Source organism: Cherax quadricarinatus, chromosome 4 (genome assembly GCF_038502225.1).
Source record: "Cherax quadricarinatus isolate ZL_2023a chromosome 4, ASM3850222v1, whole genome shotgun sequence".
NCBI classification, from domain to species: domain Eukaryota; kingdom Metazoa; phylum Arthropoda; class Malacostraca; order Decapoda; family Parastacidae; genus Cherax; species Cherax quadricarinatus.
In genome coordinates this window covers 72,645,357-72,662,550 of record NC_091295.1, presented here as the reverse complement: position 1 = coordinate 72,662,550, position 17,194 = coordinate 72,645,357, and the positions used below count along the sequence as shown (strand labels likewise).

Genomic DNA, 17,194 nt, shown 5'->3' with positions numbered 1-17,194 from the left:
AGTCACGTGGCTGGGGCGCTGCTGCTGCCACCGGGCACGGGGCTGGGGGGGGGCGCTGCTGCGACCACCAGTCACGTGGCTGGGGCGCTGCTGCTACCACCAGTCACGTGGCTGGGGCGCTGCTGCTACCACCAGTCACGTGGCTGGGGCGCTGCTGCTACCACCAGTCACGTGGCTGGGGCGCTGCTGCTACCACCAGTCACGTGGCTGGGGCGCTGCTGCTACCACCAGTCACGTGGCTGGGGCGCTGCTGCTACCACCAGTCACGTGGCTGGGGCGCTGCTGCTACCACCAGTCACGTGGCTGGGGCGCTGCTGCTACCACCAGTCACGTGGCTGGGGCGCTGCTGCTACCACCAGTCACGTGGCTGGGGCGCTGCTGCTACCACCAGTCACGTGGCTGGGGCGCTGCTGCTACCACCAGTCACGTGGCTGGGGCGCTGCTGCTACCACCAGTCACGTGGCTGGGGCGCTGCTGCTACCACCAGTCACGTGGCTGGGGCGCTGCTGCTACCACCAGTCACGTGGCTGGGGCGCTGCTGCTACCACCAGTCACGTGGCTGGGGCGCTGCTGCTACCACCAGTCACGTGGCTGGGGCGCTGCTGCTACCACCAGTCACGTGGCTGGGGCGCTGCTGCTACCACCAGTCACGTGGCTGGGGCGCTGCTGCTACCACCAGTCACGTGGCTGGGGGGCGCTGCTGCTGGCTGGGGCGCTGCTGCTACCACCAGTCACGTGGCTGGGGCGCTGCTGCTACCACCAGTCACGTGGCTGGGGCGCTGCTGCTACCACCAGTCACGTGGCTGGGGCGGGGCGTGGCTGCTGCTGCTACCACCAGTCACGTGGCTGCTGCTGCTGCCACCAGTCACGTGGCTGGGGCGCTGCTGCTGCTGCTACCAGTCACGTGGCTGGGGCGCTGCTCCCACCAGTCACGTGGCTGGGGCGCTGCTGCTGCTACCAGTCACGTGGCTGGGGCGCTGCTGCTGCTACCAGTCACGTGGCTGGGGCGCTGCTGCTGCTACCAGTCACGTGGCTGGGGCGCTGCTGCTGCTACCAGTCACGTGGCTGGGGCGCTGCTGCTGCTACCAGTCACGTGGCTGGGGCGCTGCTGCTGCTACCAGTCACGTGGCTGGGGCGCTGCTGCTGCTACCAGTCACGTGGCTGGGGCGCTGCTGCTGCTACCAGTCACGTGGCTGGGGCGCTGCTGCTGCTACCACCAGTCACGTGGCTGGGGCGCTGCTGCTGCTACCAGTCACGTGGCTGGGGCGCTGCTGCTGCTACCAGTCACGTGGCTGGGGCGCTGCTGCTGCTACCAGTCACGTGGCTGGGGCGCTGCTGCTACCAGTCACGTGGCTGGGGCGCTGCTGCTACCACCAGTCACGTGGCTGGGGCGCTGCTGCTGCTGCTACCACCAGTCACGTGGCTGGGGCGCTGCTGCTGCTGCTACCACCAGTCACGTGGCTGGGCGCTGCTGCTGCTACCAGTCACGTGGCTGGGGCGCTGCTGCTACCAGTCACGTGGCTGGGGCGCTGCTGCTACCAGTCACGTGGCTGGGGCGCTGCTGCTGCTACCAGTCACCTGGCTGGGGCGCTGCTGCTGCTACCAGTCACCTGGCTGGGGCGCTGCTGCTGCTGCTACCAGTCACCTGGCTGGGGCGCTGCTGCTGCTGCTACCAGTCACCTGGCTGGGGCGCTGCTGCTGCTGCTGCTACCAGTCACGTGGCTGGGGCGCTGCTGCTGCCAGTCACGTGGCTGGGGCGCTGCTGCTGCTGCCAGTCACGTGGCTGGGGCGCTGCTGCTGCTGCCAGTCACGTGGCTGGGGCGCTGCTGCTGCTGCCAGTCACGTGGCTGGGGCGCTGCTGCTGCTGCTACCAGTCACGTGGCTGGGGGGGCTGCTGCTGCTACCAGTCACCAGTCACGTGGCTGGGCTGGGGCGCTGCTGCTGCTGCCAGTCACGTGGCTGGGGCGCTGCTGCTGCTTCCAGTCACGTGGCTGGGGCGCCGCTGCTGCTGCTACCACCAGTCACGTGGCTGGGGCGCTGCTGCTGCTACAACCAGTCACGTGGCTGGGGCGCTGCTGCTGCTGCTAGTCGGTCACGTGGCTGGGGCGCTGCTGCTGCTGCTACCAGTCACGTGGCTGGGGCGCTGCTGCTGCTACCAGTCACGTGGCTGGGGCGCTGCTGCTGCTACCAGTCACGTGGCTGGGGCGCTGCTGCTGCTACCAGTCACGTGGCTGGGGCGCTGCTGCTGCTACCAGTCACGTGGCTGGGGCGCTGCTGCTGCTACCAGTCACGTGGCTGGGGCGCTGCTGCTGCTGCTGCTACCAGTCACGTGGCTGGGGCGCTGCTGCTGCTGCTGCTACCAGTCACGTGGCTGGGGCGCTGCTGCTGCTGCTGCTACCAGTCACCTGGCTGGGGCGCTGCTGCTGCTACCAGTCACGTGGCTGGGGCGCTGCTGCTGCTACCAGTCACGTGGCTGGGGCGCTGCTGCTGCTGCTACCAGTCACCTGGCTGGGGCGCTGCTGCTACCAGTCACCTGGGTGGGGCGCTGCTGCCACCAGTCACCTGGCTGGGGGGGGGGGGGCGTTGCTGCTATCTGTTACCTTGGCGCTGAAATTAGATTCACTGCTCCAGTGTTACGAAGTAAATTCTTCGAAAAAGTTCCTTACGAAATACTTTACTATTCATCTGATCTCAAAAAGTTTTTCGAACGTCATAACTCAATCATGATTCAGAAGGAGTGGATGGTTTATCTATTTTATTTTAAACTAAAATATACAGGTTAAAAACAAAATACTCGAGATTAACAGTATAAGCAACATTAACATTTAAAATCTCTACCAGACTATATATTAAAGCTTCAGGAAGTATTGAAGCTTTACACAACCAATAAACAGTTTTTAACAAGAAATTCCCTCTTAACATTACGTTGAAAATTAAAAAAATCTGACTAGATGGTACAAAAGCCCATTTCATAAAAAACCGAAACTTAAAATGGCCTAGATTACGAAAGATGAACCACAAAATTAACAGGTATTCACTTACCGTACACTAAACATTTGTTTTAAATTTTCTACAAGCCTATACTAGGAGGTACGTGTAATACAAGGACTATCAACCTGCAAAATTTTGAACTGCCTATCTTCCGAGACTTTGTACATTAACTTTAAATTGAACTTTCAGTTGCTACGTTCCTGTGCAGCCAAGGGATCTTCTTCCAAACACTTAATATGAACGACAGTATTGTTGTCTGTCCTCTGTACACGGTAGTTCCAGGGGTTGAAGAGGTCGTTGTTACCATCATCCAAGGATCTTGCTGCCTTTGTCACCACTGGCAGGTTGAGGCTTCTGGGGTCAGTCTTGATGGCCTTGTAGTAGCCGAGCTGCAGACACACCAAGTGGGAAAGGTAAGGCTTCCACATGGAGTACAAGTATGTGTACCACATACCTGATAGCCGCACTAGCAAGTACCCTTGTGGATGGTTCTCCGGAACCCTGACCAAGGAGAGATACGAGGAAGCAAAATTAGTTTATTAAATATGCAAGACTTTAGCTTAGACTTCCAGCTACAATAAACTTTCCTAATTAACCCTTTCAGGTCTCTTACACGCACTCCAGACATCCTCGTTAATTCAGCACAGTGCCTCCTGCACCCACCTCTTACCTAAAATATCTACAACCAGCAGTTTATTGACCATATTGAAGTACTATGCAGTAAACCCTGTTACAAGCTTAATGTTACTGAAGAGAATGAAGTGTCTCAGCCTCTAAATATAACATTGCTTCAATCACACGTATTTGTTACATCAAATAGTAACAAAGTAAGTATTTCTATTTTCAAACACTTCATTAATAAATGAAGTGACAACACTCCAAGCTCCAGTGATCTGATCTCTAATTGCTGGGGACTAAAATCCGTCAAACTCCTTGCCCCCGTCCCATCAAGTGTCAAGCTTTCTAAACATTCTAGCAGTCTCATTCCCCTAGACAAAACTAGCTATCCTCGGACATCTGTTTTATCATACTCTGATAAGTAACAAAATACAGCCGTCAGCAAGGGTACGACAACTAACAATCCTGTTTTGGGTCATTCCCTCAATGCCCACCTCGGTAACATCCACATTCTGAATTGTGCTTTAAACCCTACACCTAATCTCCAGGCTTCAAATTCTCTGCATACTGCACACTACACATCGCCCTCAAATTTTCTATCTCCACACACTCCTTGCTGTGACATTTGATCCTCAATCAATCACACCCATATAATAGAATTATCACCACTATACTGTGGTACATTCCCACTTTTGCTTCCAGGGATAAAACCGTCTCCACAGAGGCCTCAATACGCCAGCCAGAATCTCAAAGTAAAGGCAACACTGTCCTCAATGAAGGCAATCTAAACATGTCACACACTGCTGATGGTGATCTTTACCACATTTCCTAGAACTACTACTGTAGCACATCACACATTCAAATGCAGTACCTCAGATGGGTTTCTTTCATATCTATAGAAAGTAACGAGCTAAAAATCTAGAGTGAAACCTAGACGAATTTAACTAAAATAGGCCGTGAAAATATCTTACTTCACTAGACATTTACAGGATGATTTAGATAGGTTATTAAAGTGGTCACAGAAGCAGGTCACGGCAGACAAATGTAAACTTTAATTCTAGGGAAATAAAACTAGCGCTAATACTAATGACTGATCTTAAGTCACAATGAATACAAGACTGGTTCTGGGTTAGAAAAAAATTGTTTCGTATTAAGAGGTATAAACAAGGTTATATTGGAACCTGTAATATACTTGGTAAATTATGTTGCTCATTTCTGGTCTCCACATTACAAAAATTTCCACCAGATAGGCTGACGGCAGTGAATTTGTACTCTGGTACAATTAGGGTCATTACGAGAATACAAGTGCAACACTGGAATAAAACAGATTTAAATGATGTGGACATTACGCCAGGACTAGCCAGTGGATTGAACTTGGGTAAAATATACATTTAGAAATTAGAGGAAAGCAGCAACGCTGTATGGCCCTTTTGAGTTTAGCGCTTAGTTTTGATAGAGAAAAGCACTAGTTTAGCACGCGTTGTAGATTAAAAACAGAATCTTCGTTGGGGGAAAGACCTAGCACATTTAAATGCAAATTGGGAAGGTACACAAATCGATGACCTGACCTAGCATGGGCAATAGGCTTGTTGTATCAATTCTTATATCGTTTGTTAAAAGTTATTCAAAAAATGTTGCCAATACTACGTACTCGCCGCAAAATCTGCATCACTCGTGTTTAGAAAATTTTAATCTACTGCGGAGCCGGTCAGTACTCACCCTAAGACGTCCTCCTGCACCAACACTGCTGGTGACAGAGCCAGACAATGTTGCTCATCCTCTCCTGAAAGACAATCTCTCTCTCCATCACACACCTGTGTCCTTTCTACACATTCCTGCGACTCTGACCTGCAAGATGAACTGATCAGGATGGTGGATCAAAAGGAGAGGGGGGGGGGGGGAGGGAGGAATATTCTCAGAGGGATAGTATGATCACAACCAGTGAAGGTAATGCAGCACCAAGGGAAACTAGATTCAGATTAGATCCAAGAAAAAGTTAAATTTCCAAGATCGAGAGCCCCTCGCAGGAGTCAGTCGTCAGGGGTGTGAAGGTAGCAAGATTGGTAGATGAATGGTTCAGAGAACCGACATGTTGATAAACTAGACACATGTGCAACTCGTGGGTATCTTTATTGAGGAAACGTTTCGCCACACAGTGGCTTCATCAGTCCATACGTAGGAGAAACTTGAACAGGAGGAGAATGAGGTAATCAGTCCCTCAACCTTGAGTCGATGTGTTCAGTCCATCAATCTTTAATAGAATATTCAAGATTGGTATTCTATTCAAGATTGATGGACTGAACACATCGACTCAAGGTTGAGGGACTGATTACCTCATTCTCCTCCTGTTCAAGTTTCTCCTACGTATGGACTGATGAAGCCACTGTGTGGCGAAACGTTTCCTCAATAAAGATACAAGAGTTGCACATGTGTCTAATTTAGTAGCAAGATTGGTTCGGTGGGAGTTACTTCAAGCAGTGGTATTACAGCAAGTATTATTCATGAGCGTGAAGGATAAGCGAGATTATTATAATCAAGGGGGGAGCGCTAAACCAGCACGATTATACATCGCCTGTGGGGGGGGGGAGGATGTGGAATGTATTCAGGCTTAATTCGGGGAACTGGAGCATTGATTCAATTCCCTAGATCAAGAGCCCCTCACCAGCATCAAGGAACCTACCTTGAGGGCAGGATAAGTGAGAACCAACGAATAGTTTAAGTACTCAGAAGACAAAAGTTAAGATTTTCATTTACTACAGCCGCTAATTTTATAGTTTACCAGTACACAGTTTGAAAACTAGTGGAATCTCGGCACTTTCTTTAATGTCTTAGAAAAAAAAAATAGCAAATTCTTCAGTTCTCTGAAAGATGTGTGAAATGTGACTTACATATGACACCTGAACCACTGGCTGGAGGGTTGACATCCACAGTAAGCCTCGTCACTCTGGTCACTGCAGTCCAGCCGCCCATCACACACCTTCTCTGGAGAGCTCCCAGACAGGTACTGTAAAGCGATAATATTACAGCTGTGATAAATAACCTTGATATTACAGCTCTGACAATCGTTCAAGGATATCAAGTCTTCATGTCTCCACCTTCCTGATACACATTCAATCTTTATGTCCCTTACAGGGTCAGTGCCCCCGCGGGCAGGTTCCAAACCAGGCAGCCTGATGCATCAAGGCCTGATCATCCAGGCTGATACTGTTGAGAATCTTGGTACCCCTTACAGTATTACCTCTGCACTCACGGCACCTTTGCCAGTCATTGGTAGTATTTTGCATAATCTGCTTTCGTAAGTGATTTCAGTACAGATTTGGGACCAATGTCTAATTTTCCCGTAGTAAATTAAGATTCGTCTCGCCTGCTCGCTAATACAGGTAGAGGGATTTTAAGCTTTCTAGGTAAAATCCGGGATTGAATTTATGTAGCAATGAAGGTTATTTGTGCATTCTAAAGGCCTGCAATTTCGCCCTTAAAGGGGCCGTTAGTGAACAGTGAAAAAAAACTACAATTTCAATAAACACTAATTGGAAATTGAAAGTTCTACAGGTGTGATGAGGTCCTACATCTGGAGGTTAATTAAGACATGCAGAAATTGGAGTCTGCGTGTGGGCTGCATCATCCTACTATGCATGATGTGTAAAATCGAATTCTTTATTTTCAATCTTTCATACTTAAATACGTTGGAAAATTGCAAAAAATTAGCCTTACTTTGAACACTTACTCTACAACAGACGCAGTTAATCTCATCTGAGGCGTCAGGACAGTCTGGCACACCGTCACAGATCTTGTCCAGTGGTACACACACACCGTCCACACACGGAGCTCCTCCTTCAGGACATTCTGCAGGGACAACTTCAAGCACTGAACACCTTGAGAAGTTCCTTAGTACATTTGTCAATTTACTATTAAGACCACAAGGACGATTTAGTATTTTAATAATTACTTCAGTATATTCAGTTTGCAACTGCGTAACTTCAGCAATGAAACTGTGAAGGCTTACTCAGCCCTGTAATAACTTCAGGCAGTATTACCAAGGCTGGCTCCTCAGGAAAATTAATGAATAGAAAAAGAAATAACAGAAACACTATTATATAGAAAATTTCATACAGGTGCACAGGTAATTAAATCCAAAAAGGGGAAGTCTCAGGACGTTAGTCCATCTCCATCAGTTCTACTCGTTGATTGACAGGTGACCCTCTGTCATCTAAGAGTAGTGCTGGGAGCTGTGAGTCTAGTGATTACTGTTTGGACTGGAGCCCCACACGTCACCTTTCGGGGAGGGGGGGGGGAAGGAGGGGAAGGGATAGCGGGAGCTACCTTAACAAGTAGCCGGCAATGAAACTATTGTTACTATATACTCCCTCGCTATTCCTATCTATTGAACTTTTCCCTCACACTCCCCCATACCAAGACAGTCAAAGAGTACAAGACGACTAGGCGAGGAAAAAAGTTCTAACATATGGAAGTCACGTCAGGCAAGAAATCTTCTACCGACTGTCACGACTTAAACAGTCAGAAATAATTGGATGAACCATTGATATACACAATATGGAACTTAAAAGCCTGGAGTGCCAATGTCCACCTCAAGAGGAGACTGTTGGTTCCCTTAAAAGTTTCTAGGTATATCAAAGGTTTGTGGTCCTTTTCTAAAATGAATTCTTTTCCCAGCAAATAAAATTTAAGTTTAGAGATACCCCACACAAGGGCCAAACATTCCTTTTCTATGGTGGAGTGTCTCGTTTCTGCGGGAAGGAGTTTCCGGCTTAGGAAGCTTACAGGGAATGGAGTACCATCATGGTATTGTAGTAGCACTGCACCTAAGCCAGTATTGGAGGCATCAGTTCTTAAACAAAATGTTTTATTAATATCTGGAATCTTAAGTATAAAAGTATCTTTTCGAAAGACCCTAATCTCATTAAACTTTTCCCGAGCTACGTCGGAAAGTTCAAGAGGTTCCTTCGCAGACTTTTTAAGTTGGATAAGATGCCTGTAAGATCAGTAAGGTTTGGGATAAACCATGCATAAAAATTTACAGAACCAAGAAAGCTATGCATGAGCTTCTTGGTTTTGGGGAATTTAAATTCTAATAAAGCTTTGATCTTACTGGGGAGAGGCTGCAGAGAGTTATTAGAAAGTATCAGTCCAAGATATCTAATCTTGTTATACCCAAGAAAGCATTTCTTCGGCTTGGCAGTGAGGCCATGCGAGCGTAACCTACGCAAAACTGATGTTAATGTTTGGATATGTTCGCCCCACGTGGATGTCATTACGTAAATGTTATCAAAATAAACTGAAACATTTGGCATATTACCCAAGACCTTCCTCATCAGTCTCACGTAGGTAGCACAGGCAGTTACCAAACCGAAGGGCATAGTTCTATACTGCATCAGTCCTTGGTGTGTAGGAAAAGCAGTGTACTGCTTAGAAGAAGGATCTAACATTACTTGATATGCCTGCGCAATATCAATCTCTGAAAAGAAGGAAGAGTCATAAAATGTGTAGATCGCTATCTATTAAGGGCATAGGCTCAGCATCCCACCGAGTTATAGCATTAAGGCCTCTGAAGTCAATAGCAAGTCTATATGAATTATCCTCCTCCTTAACCATGACTACTGGTGAACAATATGAAGATACTGAAGGTTCAATGATCTTTAGTTTTAATAATTTGTCTACCTCTGTCAAATGCATCCCTAAGGTGAACTGGAACTGGGTATAATTTTCGTTTGATAGGATTGTCCGTCACTAAGTCAATCTTATGGACTACCGTGGAGGTAACACCTGGAATATCAGTAAAGAAGTCTGAAAAGTTACTCGCACATTGAAGTAGTTCATGTCTCTTATGGTCATCCAAAGATTCATTAATATTAATGTTGGTTGCGTCCGAGTGGTTAAGAGTCACCAAGTCATGTAGTTCTTCATCATTGTCTAAGTTAGAGGTGTCAATTATGCACACCTTACATTCTTCAGTTTTCGTATCAAGTTCGTGTGGAAAAACTAAGTCAAAGTTATTAAGGCAGTTAACCGAATTTCTTCGGTAATATTTCTTAAGGATGTTGATATGATAAAGCTTAGGTTTCCCCTTGACTTCTCTGAGGTAATCAACTTTCCCCACAAATTTTTAATACTTTATATGGACCTTTCCATGCTACTAATAATTTGACTTGATCGGCAAAAGTACAAGAACTTCATCCCCTACTTTAAAACTTCTCCTCTGACTTTTGGAATCAAAATAGGTTTTGTACTGGTCCATTGACAAGCTTAGGTTTTTCGAAACTATGTCAGAGGTCTCCTCAAGTTTGGATCTAAGGTCAAGGAGAAACTGGTAAGACTGAACCTCAGCACTCGCCTCATTAGTCCATAAGTCATGAAGGATGGACAATGGGCCTCTGGCCTGTCTACCATAGTCTGGCCTGTCTACCATAGAGAAGTTCAAAAGGTGAAAACCCCAAAGTCACTGGGAACTTCCCTCATGGCAAACAAAGCACAGGGTAGGTAACTATGCCACTCCTTAGGTTTAAGGGAGCAAAGTTTCCTTAAAATGGACTTGAGAATCTAATGCTGGCGCTCAATCCTCCCATTACAGCTGGGATGATAGGGTGTGGTGAAGAGTGGCTTCACTCCCATTATTATTATTATAATCAAAAAGAAGTGCTAAGCCACAAGGGCTATACAGCGCTGCAGGGTAGGGAAGGAAGCGAGGGTATTGGATGGCAGAAGGGAGGAGGGATGATCAGTAGGTTACAGAAAACAGCGGGGCAGGGGATAGTACGGGGGTAGAGGGTAGCAAAAGATTGAAGTAGAAAGGGCTGAAGGTATCAGAATTTGTGAAGTTAGTTAGTTGTCAAAAAGTCAATGAGAGAGTCCGGATGAAAGGTGGGTCCATCAGCGAGAAGGGAAGGTAAAGATAGTAGCGGAGCGAAGACAACAACAGAGGTAAATTCTGCGTGCTCGTAGATAAAGTGGGCAGTCCAATAATGTGGCTGACTGATAATGGAGCTTGGCAATTCTCACAGAGGAGCAGGACGCCTCTCCATGAGATATCCATGAGTAAGACGAGTATGGCCAATGCGAAGACGGGAGAGAGTAGTCTCCCAACCTCAACACTTGTGATAAGAAGACGGCCAGTAACCTATACTCGGTTTAATAGATTGAAGTTTGTTGCCGAGCATAGTAGACCAACGTTGTTGCCAACGGGTGTGAAGGTGGGAAGATATTGCAGCAAAATAGTCCGTAAATGGAATACCTCTATAAGAGACTGGTAGGTCATGTACTGCTGACCGCACAGCAGTGTCTGCCTGTTCATTGCCCTGTACGTCAACATGACCAGGGACCCAACAAAAAACAATATCTTTATGCTTGGTAAAGATGCGGCGTAGCCAAAGTTGGATACGGAGGACTAAGGGGTGAAGTATATCAAATTTTTGTATAGCCTGTCAAGCACTAAGGGAGTCTGAGACAACCACAAATGATGACAAAGGCATAGATGCAATACGGATAAGTGCTGTAAGGATGGCATACAATTCAGCAGTAAAAATACTAGCCGAAGATAGTAAATGCCCTTGTACGACGCTGTCCGGAAACACTGCTGCAAATCCTATGCCGTCAGAAGACTTAGAGCCATCTGTGTACACGGCAATGGCATGAGAATGAGAGTGAAAGTGGTCAAGAAAAAGAGCGGGAAGCGACCGTAGACAGTTGGGCTTTTGAGCAAGGGAGGGAGAAAGAACGGACTCGAACAGCTGGAACTTCCCAGGGGGTAGGGAAAAGTGGGATGCTACATGTACATAGAAAGGTGGTAGTTGAAGAGAAGACAAGAGCGAATGAAGGCGGAGAGAGAAGGGACGGAGTAAACAGGGGCGGCGAACAAATAATGTCTACTAATATCAGTGACCATTCTATAAATGGAAGGATTGCGGAGATCATGAGAGCGTACATAGTAGCACAGGGAATGGGCATCACAGCGATCGGATAAGGATGGAACGTTTGCTTCTGTATAGAGGCTCTCGACAGGGGAAGAGCGAAAAGCACCAAGGCATAAACGTAATCCTTGGTGATGAATGGGGTTAAGGCTAGAGAGTAGCAGGAGATGCTGCTGAATAGATATGGTCACCATAATCAAGTTTCGATAAAATAAGGGTGGAATGTAGGCGGAGGAGGGTTCGACGATCAGCTCCCCATGAAAGATGAGCAAGGGTTATAAGAAGGTTCAGCCGGCTGTGACAAGTTGCCTTCAGAGAGGTAATGTGAGGTTTCCAGGATAACCTACGATCAAAGAGGAGGCCCAGAAACTTGACTATCACGTTCAGGGATACGGGAGCCATAGAGGTACAAAGGATGATCGGAGATGACTGTGTCTAGTGAAAGTAATTTGGTGGGTTTTAGTGCTGGAAAATTTAAACCCACGTGTGGTGGCCCAATTGGAAACACGGTCGACTGCATGTTGGAGAGAAACTGTAATGAGGTGACAGTCAGCGCCTGCACAGGCAATAGTGAAGTCATCAACAGAGTGATGACCAAATATTTGATGGAAGACTAGAGGCCAAATCATTAATAGCAAGGAGAAAAAGTGTTGTGCTCAGAACACATCCCTGGGGGACACCTTCAGCTTGGATAAAGTCCGGGGAGAGCACATTATTAACCTGAACACGGAAATGCCTGTCAGTTAAAAAGTTCTTAAGGAAGGATGGTAGATTGCCTCAAAGGCCTAAGGAGTGGGCTTGGGCTAAAATATTATACCTCCAAGTTGTGTCATATGCCTTCTCAAGGTCAAAAAATATGGCAATAACCGAGTGGTTATTCGCAAAGGCATTACGAACATATGTATCCAAGCGTAGTAAGGGGTCTATGGTAGAACGTCCCTTACGAAAGCCATATTGACGAGTGGAGAGACTTAGGTGTCTCTAAATACCACACTAAACGTCTATTTACTAGGCGTTCCATTACTTTGCAAACTGCACTGGTAAGAGCAATGGGACGATAGTGGGAGGTTTCATGTCCTGTAGTGCCTGATTTGCGGAAAGGGAGAACAATGGCGGATTTCCACAGCTGTGGAAGAACTCCTTGTGACCAAATAAGATTGTAAAGGCGTAATAGGACTGCAAGGGCTGACTGATGTAAATGTTGTAGCATACGAATATGAATGTCATCGGGCCCAGCTGCCGATGATCTGCAAGCTGAGAGTGTTGCCTCCAGTTCTTGAAGTGTAAAAGGCACATTATACTGTTCTCTGAGAGAAGAAAAGTCCAAGGGTGCTAACTGACAGACTTTGAGGAAAGAAATGAGGGGCATAGATGGAGTTCCTGAGAAATACAGACCAGATGATTGCCAATTTCATTGGCAACATCTAGTGGGTTTGCTATATCAACACCGGCAACCCGCAGAACAGGAGCCGGGTCAGGAGAATATTTACCACTCAGTTTTCATACTTTTTTCCAGACTGCACTCAGAGGAAGCAGAGGTGATGGTGGAGACAATCTCGCCAGCAAGTGTGTTTAGCATCACGGATGACACGGCGAGTGATCACACACGTCTGTTTAAAATCAAGGAGTCTGTGGTTCTATTGTACCGGTACCTGCCCCATGCAGCGCGTTTCAAACGTACTGCACGAGCACAAGCAGGAGACCACCAAGGCACGCATTTCTGAGAATGCCTGCCCGAAGTTTGGGGTATAGAATGAGAAGCTGCGGTTAAAACGGAGGACGAGAAGAGGTGTAAAAGCTCATCGATGGAGGACAAAGAAGGAACCTCTCTAAAAACAGGTGTGAGTAAAGGTTCCAATTTGCCCGATCAAATTGCCAGCGTGGGATGCAAAGAGGTGGTGAATATGAAGGGGAAGTAAGAATGATTGGGAAATGATCGCTGTCATGCAAGTCCGGGAGAACAGACCAAGTGAAGTCTAATGTGGTGGAGGCAGAGCAGACAGATCGATGCAAGAGAGCGAGTCTGAGGATCAAAATGGGTGTGCATACCTGTATTTAAAACATGGAGGGGGTGGGTGGCAAGAAAAGCCTCTAACTGAATTCCACGGGAATCACAGTGAGACCCCCCCCCAGAGGAAATGGTGGGCATTAAAATCAAGTAACAGAATCAGTGGCGGTAATGACGAAACAGGCAATATCCGGAATAGATAATGCCCGAGGAGAGAGATATAAAGAGAGCGTATACCACCTATGCAAGTGGATACGGGCTGCTGTGTAATGCAGCGAAGTATGAACAAATAGCTGATGGTACGGAATATCAGTGCGTAGAAGGGCACTTTCATTAAAGATCCCATCAGGAAAAGGATCTGAAGAATACAATACATTATAGCCTGAGATGGGAGAGATAACAGCAGAGTAATTTTGGTTCCTGTAAGCAAACACCAACAGGGGCAAACTGGGAGAGTAACATCTGAAGCTCACTCCGATTACCCGAGGCCGCGTATATTCCACTGTAAATAGGCCATGATTGGCAATGATAAAGATACTTGAAATCCACAGGTAAGGGTTCCTACGGACTAGAGGGGTTAGAAAAGTCCACATGCGGAGGCAGTGGAAAATGTTCAAGCAGCGAAGGAACGGTGCGCTGTGAAGAAAGGAGTTGCGCAGATGGAGGAGAGGAGAGAGACGGAACAGAGGGTGGATCAGTGTCCATTGATGGTTTGGTCTCTGCAATATATTCAGAGATTGCTTCAAGTGTTTCGGAATTCAGAGACGTCGTATGGGAGACGATATTGGAAATGGTAGGGGGAGGATGAGTAAAGATTGGAACTGTATTGAACTGTACCAAGGTAGGGGGGGTCGAAATGGTGGAGGGAACTGGAGAAGCGTGGAAGGGGATAGAAGAGGCAGAAACCTGGGAGGTGGCAGAAGAGGAAGAAACCTGGGAGGGAACAGGGGAGGAAGGTACAGTACGAGGAGGAGGGTGAACCTCTACACTTGTAACAGAGCCAGTGAGAGGGGGAGAACCAGGGACAGACAGGGAGGGTAAAATGAGGAGGTGGAAGATGGGTAGGAGGTGTTAACGGACCTTTTTTTGACTCTTGAGAAGTAGAGGGACGATTGGGAGGAGGTGTCGTACGAGGTCTCGTCGATACTGAGGCTTGTGAGAGAACTCGAAGAAGTGAGATTAGACTGAGGCATTGAAGTAGGGACGTCTGAGCCGAGGACAGCAAAAGGATTAGATACAGGAGTGACTATGGGAGAGGTAACCACAGAGGTGGGTGTAGAAGATGGGATACCAGAAGTGGGGGGACGTTTTGAAACACGGGAATAAGAAACATGTGGGAGTCTCCCTTGGAGGTGGAGATGAGAAACTGCCATGGCATAAGGGAGACCTGTCTCTGAGGTAACGGATTTCCTGCTCCTTTAAATAGACTTGACAACGGCAAGAGTACGAAGGGTGAGCCTCATGACGGTTAAGGCAAGAGGGAGATCGATTGCAAGATGTATTAGAATGGTCATCGGCACCACAGACTGGGCATTCGGCGATAGATCTGCAATATTTCGCTGGATGGCCAAATCGCCAGCAATTTCTACACTGTTGTGATGTAGGGAACACCTTTCGAACTTGTAACCGATGTCCTGCTATATAAACTGAGGATGGGAGTTCTCGGCTGTCAAAAGTTAAATGAGCCACATTGCTAGGGTATCGTCTCCGCCCGTGGGCAGGAAGAACGTAAGTGTCTACCTTGAGGATTGGGAGATCTTGGAGTTCCAGCTGTTTAAGAATGTCAGTGCCACATGTCTGGAAATTTTGTTGAACTATGGTATGGGGCAGAATGACGGTACCACTACAAGAATTGAGGGAATGATGTTTTTCAAGAGTGACAGGAACAGTATCGATATGGGAAAGACGAGAGAGCTCATGAGCCTGGGTAGCATTCTGTACGGTAATGATGCGCATACCGCTCTTAAGAGCATGAAAAGAAATATCTTTACCAACATGGCGTAGGAGTGCCTTGCCAATACTATGGTCAGAAAGATAGGCAGTAGAGGAAGTCGGTCGTAAAGTGAAGAATTTAGTCCCTTGTTCAGTCTGAAACTGAGCGTGGAAAGGTAGTGAAGGACGTGTCGATCGTTTCTGAGAAGAACGAGAAGGTGGAGAAGTATCATCAGCAGGTAATTGTCGTTGGCGTTTAGGCATGGGACCAGAGTTGGTCCAACGTGGAATGGGTCGGCGATTTGAAAATTGCCGCACCATAGAAAGAGGCCAGAAGCATAGTCAGAGGAGAGCAAAGGTCCGATAAATTGAAGGAGTCAGTCGAGGCCTCAGTACCTGAAGCGGGTGAGGAAACAGCATCGGCAATAGGTACAGAGGCATGAGGAGTGTCTGAAGAGTGGTCCAAAGACGAGGCGGGGTCAGAACGGGGTGCGGTATCAAGAAGGGGCCCGGGGGTAGTAGGTTCATGGACTAGGGCTGCCATGGTTAGGTTACTTCTTTCTTTTTGTTTTTAAAAAAAAAATAAAATAAAAAAAAATAAAAAAAGGGGGGACCGGGGAGGGATAGTTCCTAGGAGGAATGAAAGGGCCAGAAATCTCCCTCCGCGCCCAAGAGGACCTCAGCACCGCAAGTAGCGCAGATGCAGCATGGAACCCGTGCCATACCCTACCCATCATGCTAGTAAACTAACAATCCGGGATAGCAACCTCACATCTGCCGAGCTACCTCGGTGGACAAAAGAGGGCGGCCGGATATCCACCACAAAGCATACCTCCTTCGGCCACCACCTCCAGAATCCGAAATGTGGCTTCCAGAGATACACCCGTCGCCCGAAAGACACCCAAAGCTACTCCGGGATACCGGAGAGGGATCGGGACATCCCCAGGCGATCCAGATTCCACGGCAAACTATGCCACCGCCAAGAACCTCAACGGAATGGGATAGACCCCAGTATCCTTTCCCCTACCTAGGAACTAGCACGCCTGTGGGAGAAATCCCAAAGGCCAAAAAGAGGAAGGGCAAAAGGGAGGGGTGGGGAGGAGGAGGAGGAAAGGAAAAAGGGGAGGATGGGGAGGATGGGATAGGGGAGGGGAGATTGGGGGGTAATTAGGTTCGGTCTGAGGAAGAAGACAGACAGGTCTAATTCCTCAGACCAAGAGCCTCTTCACCACGCCAAGGAACCCCCCTTGAAGAGGGGCTTCACTTCCAGAAGTTGGTATAGATGTTGCCTTAAGTCAGATGTGAATTGTGTCCCACGGTCAGAATTTCTCTAGGGATGCCCCCACTGGAGAAGATGGACAAAAGGGCTTCAGCCACCTCTAATGGTTATGGTCTTTAAGGGTATGGCTTCAGGGAAACTCGAAGCATAATCAACTAATGTTAATGTTACGCGCCCCTACTTCACTCCATTATATACAAAAATAAAAGGCCTGGTTAAAATAAGTTCTGTAATAATATATAGCGAACCACTTTATTACTAGCTAGATAAAGCAGGTTCGACTATATATTATCGGGTACGGTACGAATCATCAACAATACTCTCATTGTATTATATTGTATTATATTATATCTTTCCCCATGATTATTATAATTATAATATTATATTATATTATTATTAGGTTAGGTATTACGAATATGTAACCACTACTGTAGTGACCAA

The 17,194-nt window shown here is 47.5% G+C and overlaps 1 protein-coding gene across 1 annotated transcript in view; it reads right to left on the bottom strand.

Moving 5' to 3' along the window:
• Nucleotides 1-2,735: 2,735 nt before the first annotated feature.
• The window catches only part of LOC128684485 (serine protease nudel), a 15,203-nt gene continuing 744 nt past the window's right edge, over nt 2,736-17,194 (bottom strand). Inside the window, exons 2-5 of the mRNA XM_053770685.2 lie at nt 7,337-7,614; nt 6,498-6,613; nt 5,329-5,457; nt 2,736-3,492 (exon numbers count right to left, since the gene is read on the bottom strand). Of these exons, the coding sequence (XP_053626660.2) occupies nt 3,177-3,492; nt 5,329-5,457; nt 6,498-6,613; nt 7,337-7,614 (839 nt within the window). The 3' untranslated portion in view covers nt 2,736-3,176. The remainder of the gene's footprint in view (nt 3,493-5,328; nt 5,458-6,497; nt 6,614-7,336; nt 7,615-17,194) is intronic.